The following is an 8,432-nucleotide window of genomic DNA, read 5'->3' on the forward strand; positions in this document are numbered from 1 at the left end:
GCCGAAAATGCGTAATCTGTCAAGTTGCTGTTTCGATCGTAGTACACATGTGAACATCACCCAACCAAAGGCTATATATGTAGACCACACTTATGCATCAGGTTATATCCTCACTACGAGTAAACGCAAGGTGACGTGTTTTCGTTCGCTCTCACTTTTAACGGTTTTTCGAGTGTTTTTGCGAAAAATTGATTCTGCTGTTGCTTCCAGTTACATTTCGCAGGTGGCCAAAGAGAATCGAACATGTCGATTAGAGAAGGACGTGCGCCCAATTCTAGTTCGCCGGAGTCCTTGATGGTGGTGAATCTCTCCACCTATCGGATTGAAGGCGAATTCGATGCTGGTGGCTGCGGCACGGTGTTGGTGGGCAGCCATGCCCGCTCCAAGCAGCCGGTGGTGATGAAAATGGCCAGCAAAGAGGTGGACCGGCTCCTGCTCGCCACGGAGCGCCGGATCTATGCGCGGCTGCCGAAGGCTCGTGGATGGCCCAGACTCATCGACGCCGGTACGTATCGCAAACGCGACGTGCTGGTTTTGGAGCGCCTGGGGCCATCACTGCAGGACTTACTGAACTTGTGCGGAGGACGCTTCGGTCTGAAGACGGTTTCGCAGCTAGCGCTGCAACTGCTCGACAGGCTGGAAACATTCCACGAGCTGGGGTACGTTCACCGCGACCTGAAGCCGGACAATGTCCTGCTGGGTCGCGGAACGACCCGCAAGACGCTGCACTTGATCGACTTCGGTCTTGCCGAGCCGTATCGGCACCCACGCACGGGGAACACATAGCGCAGGATGCGTTTTTCCCGTTCGCCGGAACGATCGAGTTTGCACCAGTGTTCGCTCATCTGGAGTATACACCGAGCAGGCGAGATGACATTTTGTCACTCGCCTACATGCTGGTGTTTTGCTCCGCGGAGGCCTACCGTGGTATGGTACCGAGGAGCGATTTGATCCGGACGAGGCACTGCTTCTGAAGTTGCGCATTACGCCTAGCGAGCTGTGTAGAGGACTGCCGGCTGAGTTTCAGCGGTTGACCGAGTACGCGTTGCAGATGGAATTCTGCGACGCGCCGGACTATACCGAGCTGAAGCGGATGTTCCGGAATCTGCTGCGCCAACATTCCATGCAGCACGATTTGCATTTCGATTGGAACCGGTTTGGCTGCTAAACCAGCACCTAATTTCTTTTCTTCTTTCTCTTTCTCTCTCTCTCTTCGTTCCAGCTTTCGTAAAGTGACGTGTAAGTCACCCCAGTATAAGGCGCCGTGAAGGAACAGCCCGATGCTGGGACGGTGGCCAAATCCGATCCTCTGCCTCCTCGTGGCGCCACTGGATGTTGGCCTCTGGTGTTGTCAGACTCACCAGCGGCCTAACCAAAGAGGACGGTCAGTGGGACACCAAGCGTTTGCTCAACGGAGCTACACGTACATTTGATGCTATGGGGTTGAAGGGAAATAAATATGTATTTATTGTACTTTAGTGTAAGATTGAGGCCATGTAAAAATACACGTGTAGCATTGGAATAAATTGAAATGTACAAATGCCTATATAAAACGAGTTAATTTTCGAGTTTGCAATGATTGCAATTTTCCACTCTTTCTCGCCGGATAGCATCAACTTCAAACGTACATTGTGGGGATGTTTTCCACTGCCGACGCCGATCCACGAACACAAATTTTGATAGGCCACCTTTACATGAGCATAGCTTTCGAACGCGAGCTTATATAAGGGCGTGCGTGCGGGGCTTCGAAGGAAAGCTCTCGCCAAGTACTATCCGACGGTGGGGTATTGCCCCTCCTCCCGCCCTCCCTGTTCCATATTGCAGGAAGGAAAAAGGTCAAATTGCTTTCGAACGGATGCTAATACAAAGCTATATCAGGCAGCGACAGACGCGTCGGTACAAGTTGTGCAACTTTTGTCTCACAAGCGTGTCCTCCTAGGAACCACTCAGCTCGACTCTTCCAGTCAAAAACGTGATTTTGTGTGAAATTTTCACCGTTTTACACACAGGTGTGGGAATGTTTTTTCCCCCTTCCCGGATCCATTGTTATCCCTCGATGGATAGGGCGCGGCTAGTAGACCAAATTTGGTACGACCATTTGCGTAGGTACGATCAACACTCGTTACTCAAAATCGGAGTCAAAGTCCTTCTGCAGAACGCGCCACGGGCTGTCATTTGAAAACGGCCTCCGGAAAATGAACCGAATTTTTGTGATTCGGTTTCACATGTGATTCGTGATGGAAAAAGCCATCGAACACTTCAATTTACATCGAGATTTGAATGCGTGTAGCGGAAGAGAACGTTTCTCCGTCGACGCTTAGATAATCGAGATAATTCATTTGCTGCTACTCGCCATTTGTCTGAAGCATTCTTACCCCGGTTTAGTAGCGATGTCCACATCTGCAACCGAATGTAGAGGAAAGAAGTTCAGTCCGGAATCAATGGCCTACAAAAATGGACAACTAAAACGAAATATCAGGGAAATGTAAAATATTTCACACCAAACAACCTTAAAGCTTGGGTTGTTCCAAAAATATTTTATCGAATAGAAATAGTGTCTTCGAAAGTCTCTGGCTCCTCTTTACCGTACTGCTCTGAGGCATTCTATCGGGGCCTTTATAGTCCAGTCCTACTCCATCACTGTTCTGCAAAAGCGGGCAGCTTTCTTTCTCACATATCATCACACACAGATTGGATTACAGAAGCCTTCATTGAAAGTGCCAAACAGGCATTCACGGAACTGACGGAAGGAAGAACGGTTGCCACAAACTGCAGAACAATCACGAAATGGAGAAAGGTTATGGGTCCAAAACAGCCCCAGAGTTGATTGGGAAATGCAAAACATAACCGATAGATGATGCTAAATTCAGATGGTTCGTGTTCGAGGAGGCGAATGAGCTGCGCGATTCGTGCGCGATCGGGTTTCTCGCCATCGCAAATTGAAACTCCCTACCTTCGTTGGATCGAACACGGATCATACGCTAAGAGAACGATGCGAAGCGCATGTCTCCCATGGAACGTATTGAGACTGTAACGCAGATGAAGCTGTGCCGCAAACCACGTAACAAAGCCTTGTCGATCGAGATTCTCCTGTGTCCTGTGGCCCGGGTTGTGCAAGCGTTGAACAAGCGAGTGCGAGACACGCACGCAATTTCTGGATGAAGGATCATCATTGACGCTGAAGTTACCCTAGCAGCGAGTATCAGATTGAAGGGCCAGCCGGGCCCCCACTTGAGTTGCAGTGGACGGCCAACGTGAAACGCAAGGCGACGTTTCAGCTTCACGTTTGACCTGGAGCCTGGAGATTGCTGCACGCGGGGGAGAGCGGTCGTTCACGGCGACGGTTTCAACAGCTAAGTTTGCCACAACAAAATATTCATTATCCCACACTGACAAGTTCGAATGATTACTTACAGGATCGGCCAGCGGAACATCAGGCTTGGAGAATGTGCTCCTACTACTTCCACCGCTGGAGCCTCAATCTGGGTGACCGATTGCGGTGAGGACGATGTTGGGATGGGCTGTTTACGGGACACAAAAGGGAAACACCATCAGGCGAGTGACGATACCGGGTGGTGAGATAGTATGCACCACCAAACACACAAGCAGCGGGAAAGGCAGCGTCGACGTTCCCGGGACTAGGGCATCCTGCAGCAGCACAGCGGTGTCTATGAGCAGCTGCTATGACGGCCGAATGCCACCGGTAGCAGCCATCCTTACGACAATTCCAGCGGCAGCAGCAGTACGTACGATCCACAACACCCATCGCGCAATTACTCCACCGCTACACGGCCGCGCACGGAAAAGCGCATCTGAGCACGGAAAGCGCATGTGATCACGGAAAGCGCATGTGATCACGGAAAGTGTAAAGTGAATCGGGAAAAACGATGACAGTTGTTGTTGAACTTGTCCCGTTGTAGCCAAGGTGGATTCAAAATATCAGGTGGTGGATTAGGGGGGCCTTTGGGGGTCGCCATAGTTGAGGGACTTTACGTCATTTTAGAACCGTTGACCATTGGTTTCCGCACACAAAGCTTAGCAAATATAACAGATTTCGATTTGTTATTATGTGCATTTTAGTGTGTGTCTATTGATTTTATCGAAAAAACGTAATATATTAACAAAAGATTTGATGATTTGTTTATGCACGAAATTTAAAATCATGCATGAGTTCTAATCTCAAGTAAATTGCGGCCATGCGGCTCGTAGATAATGAGGAATTAATGTAAAATTGAAAAAAAATAATGATTTCTTAATTTTTATCATCAAAAATGTCGAAAACACAAAGAATTCTAGAATAAATTCACAGAATAACACAAAATAACACACTTTAATGTATGTTTCAATGTTAAATAAGAAATACTCACAAAGTCCAACATATATTTTTAAAGAATATTTATTCGAAAAAATGGGGTAGATAAATTATATGAACAAATTTAATTCATGTAAACAAAGTTTGAATCCTGGGGGACCTTACGTCAAGTGACGAATTGTCAAAATGCACTCCAGAGTCCACCACCTGATATTTTTAAAATCCACCTTGGGTGGGTCGCCATAGTTGGGGGACTTTGGTGTCATTTTAGACCCGCTACACACCGTTGGTTTCAAAAGTATAGCAAACAGAAAACATTTTCTTTCTTGCTTATAGGCAAGTGCATTTTTGTATTTATTCATTTTATTGAACAAACATCAGAGATACAAAATCAGGCAATACTTACTGCAATTGTCCTCGTGTGTCCATGTGTGTCTCGTAGATGATGCGGAATAAAGGTGAAAATAGCAAATAAATTAATGATTTCTTAGTCTTCGTCTCTATCTGTCCTCACCTGATCTCGGATTGCATCCACCTTGCGTAGAGCTTCGGTTGACAGTAAAAGATGCAGCGGTTCTGAATAGTACTAAATCTCGCCGATAGATGACGCTGGACATTGGGACATTGGTTCGTGTTCGAGGAGGCGAATGAGCTGCGCGATTCGTGCGCGATCGGGTGATTTCTTGCCATCGCAATTCGCAAATTCGCACGCTTCATATCTCGGCGGCATCTCGACATCGCGACCAAAAACGGGTACCATTTTACGAGGTGTATTTAGAATCCGCGCAATAAACCGTTTCCATCAAAGGCACACATCCGCGTGTTTGGAAGACTCTCCCTGCAAAAAAAAAGTAAACGTTTTCGCTACGCGATTAAATGTTAATGTTCACAAACCAATTTCATGTTTTTTAGTTCTCTAAAGTTCCAATCCGGGCGAGGTTTTCAATACTTTTGCATTCATACTTTAAAGGCTTGCGTCCATCCAGCCTGGGTAATATGTAAGTTCTTTTTAAATTCTGCCGCCGGTTGATGCTTTGATGTTGATCCTGTTTCGGAGATAAAAGCGTCCACCACTTTGACGCATTCTCATGGAGACGCACGGTGGCGGGTGTGATACAGCTGCTGGCTGTTGGTCTGGCTTTTCATCTCCACGGACTGAAATTACAACAAAACATTATTTAAACGATGTAAACAAATGCCTACCGGTTGTTACAGGATGAAGGGAACGATGCTGAGCGCCACTGTCCCAGAAAACCTTATCACTTTTACCCGTACAAAAAAGCCGTAAAAAAGAAAAACCCCAATAAAAGAAGCACACAGGACGCGACACAGGATCTGCACAGAACTCGCACAGGCTACGCCAGGCCAGGACACCGGTACGACGAAATGAACCAAAATCGGACCTGGAAATGTAACAACACTTGGATGCGTTTTCCAAAACCCACACACCACAGGTAACTAGATGGTTACCAGCCGAAAATGCGTAATCTGTCAAGTTGCTGTTTCGATCGTAGTACACATGTGAACATCACCCAACCAAAGGCTATATATGTAAACCACACTTATGCATCAGGTTATATCCTCACTACGAGTAAACGCAAGGTGACGTGTTTTCGTTCGCTCTCACTTTTAACGGTTTTTTCGAGTGTTTTTGCGAAAAATTGATTCTGCTGTTGCTTCTAGTTACATTTCGCAGGTGGCCAAAGAGAATCGAACATGTCGATTAGAGAAGGACGTGCGCCCAATTCTAGTTCGCCGGAGTCCTTGATGGTGGTGAATCTCTCCACCTATCGGATTGAAGGCGAATTCGATGCTGGTGGCTGCGGCACGGTGTTGGTGGGCAGCCATGCCCGCTCCAAGCAGCCGGTGGTGATGAAAATGGCCAGCAAAGAGGTGGACCGGCTCCTGCTCGCCACGGAGCGCCGGATCTATGCGCGGCTGCCGAAGGCTCGTGGATGGCCCAGACTCATCGACGCCGGTACGTATCGCAAACGCGACGTGCTGGTTTTGGAGCGCCTGGGGCCATCACTGCAGGACTTACTGAACTTGTGCGGAGGACGCTTCGGTCTGAAGACGGTTTCGCAGCTAGCGCTGCAACTGCTCGACAGGCTGGAAACATTCCACGAGCTGGGGTACGTTCACCGCGACCTGAAGCCGGACAATGTCCTGCTGGGTCGCGGAACGACCCGCAAGACGCTGCACTTGATCGACTTCGGTCTTGCCGAGCCGTATCGGCACCCACGCACGGGGGAACACATAGCGCAGGATGCGTTTTTCCCGTTCGCCGGAACGATCGAGTTTGCACCAGTGTTCGCTCATCTGGAGTATACACCGAGCAGGCGAGATGACATTTTGTCACTCGCCTACATGCTGGTGTTTTTGCTCCGCGGAGGCCTACCGTGGTATGGTACCGAGGAGCGATTTGATCCGGACGAGGCACTGCTTCTGAAGTTGCGCATTACGCCTAGCGAGCTGTGTAGAGGACTGCCGGCTGAGTTTCAGCGGTTGACCGAGTACGCGTTGCAGATGGAATTCTGCGACGCGCCGGACTATACCGAGCTGAAGCGGATGTTCCGGAATCTGCTGCGCCAACATTCCATGCAGCACGATTTGCATTTCGATTGGAACCGGTTTGGCTGCTAAACCAGCACCTAATTTCTTTTCTTCTTTCTCTTTCTCTCTCTCTCTCTTCGTTCCAGCTTTCGTAAAGTGACGTGTAAGTCACCCCAGTATAAGGCGCCGTGAAGGAACAGCCCGATGCTGGGACGGTGGCCAAATCCGATCCTCTGCCTCCTCGTGGCGCCACTGGATGTTGGCCTCTGGTGTTGTCAGACTCACCAGCGGCCTAACCAAAGAGGACGGTCAGTGGGACACCAAGCGTTTGCTCAACGGAGCTACACGTACATTTGATGCTATGGGGGTTGAAGGGAAATAAATATGTATTTATTGTATTTTAGTGTAAGATTGAGGCCATGTAAAAATACACGTGTAGCATTGGAATAAATTGAAATGTACAAATGCCTATATAAAACGAGTTAATTTTCGAGTTTGCAATGATTGCAATTTTCCACTCTTTCTCGCCGGATAGCATCAACTTCAAACGTACATTGTGGGGATGTTTTCCACTGCCGACGCCGATCCACGAACACAAATTTTGATAGGCCACCTTTACATGAGCATAGCTTTCGAACGCGAGCTTATATAAGGGCGTGCGTGCGGGGCTTCGAAGGAAAGCTCTCGCCAAGTACTATCCGACGGTGGGGTATTGCCCCTCCTCCCGCCCTCCCTGTTCCATATTGCAGGAAGGAAAAAGGTCAAATTGCTTTCGAACGGATGCTAATACAAAGCTATATCAGGCAGCGACAGACGCGTCGGTACAAGTTGTGCAACTTTTGTCTCACAAGCGTGTCCTCCTAGGAACCACTCAGCTCGACTCTTCCAGTCAAAAAACGTGATTTTGTGTGAAATTTTCACCGTTTTACACACAGGTGTGGGAATGTTTTTTCCCCCTTCCCGGATCCATTGTTATCCCTCGTTGGATAGGGCGCGGCTAGTAGACCAAATTTGGTACGACCATTTGCGTAGGTACGATCAACACTCGTTACTCAAAATCGGAGTCAAAGTCCTTCTGCAGAACGCGCCACGGGCTGTCATTTGAAAACGGCCTCCGGAAAATGAACCGAATTTTTGTGATTCGGTTTCACATGTGATTCGTGATGGAAAAAGCCATCGAACACTTCAATTTACATCGAGATTTGAATGCGTGTAGCGGAAGAGAACGTTTCTCCGTCGACGCTTAGATAATCGAGATAATTCATTTGCTGCTACTCGCCATTTGTCTGAAGCATTCTTACCCCGGTTTAGTAGCGATGTCCACATCTGCAACCGAATGTAGAGGAAAGAAGTTCAGTCCGGAATCAATGGCCTACAAAAATGGACAACTAAAACGAAATATCAGGGAAATGTAAAATATTTCACACCAAACAACCTTAAAGCTTGGGTTGTTCCAAAAATATTTTATCGAATAGAAATAGTGTCTTCGAAAGTCTCTGGCTCCTCTTTACCGTACTGCTCTGAGGCATTCTATCGGGGCCTTTATAGTCCAGTCCTACTCCATCAC

At 48.0% G+C, this 8,432-nt stretch overlaps 2 protein-coding genes across 2 annotated transcripts; both read left to right on the plus strand.

Annotated features, from left to right (window-relative positions):
• The first annotated feature begins 294 nt into the window (after positions 1-294).
• On the plus strand, positions 295-1,168 carry LOC120908201 (casein kinase I-like). Its single transcript, XM_040319156.1, has 2 exons — positions 295-742; positions 918-1,168. Exons 1-2 carry the CDS (start codon positions 295-297, stop codon positions 1,166-1,168), a joined length of 699 nt encoding a protein of 232 aa, XP_040175090.1.
• A 4,911-nt stretch (positions 1,169-6,079) lies between these two features.
• Positions 6,080-6,955, plus strand: LOC120908202 (casein kinase I-like). Its single transcript, XM_040319157.1, has one exon. It carries the CDS (start codon positions 6,080-6,082, stop codon positions 6,953-6,955), a length of 876 nt encoding a protein of 291 aa, XP_040175091.1.
• The last annotated feature ends 1,477 nt before the right edge of the window (positions 6,956-8,432 follow it).

Source organism: Anopheles arabiensis (assembly GCF_016920715.1).
Source record: "Anopheles arabiensis isolate DONGOLA chromosome X unlocalized genomic scaffold, AaraD3 X_pericentromeric_contig0035, whole genome shotgun sequence".
NCBI classification, from domain to species: Eukaryota; Metazoa; Arthropoda; class Insecta; order Diptera; family Culicidae; genus Anopheles; species Anopheles arabiensis.

What these genes read in the sequence shown, in the direction of transcription:
- LOC120908201 (XM_040319156.1), top strand. Translation starts at nt 295, where the DNA reads ATGGTGGTGAATCTCTCCACCTATCGGATTGAAGGCGAATTCGATGCT. An exon ending in GCTGCACTTGATCGACTTCG is followed by an intron (nt 743 to 917) that starts GTCTTGCCGAGC and finishes TGCTCCGCGGAG; the next exon opens with GCCTACCGTGGTATGGTACC.
- LOC120908202 (XM_040319157.1), top strand. Translation starts at nt 6,080, where the DNA reads ATGGTGGTGAATCTCTCCACCTATCGGATTGAAGGCGAATTCGATGCT.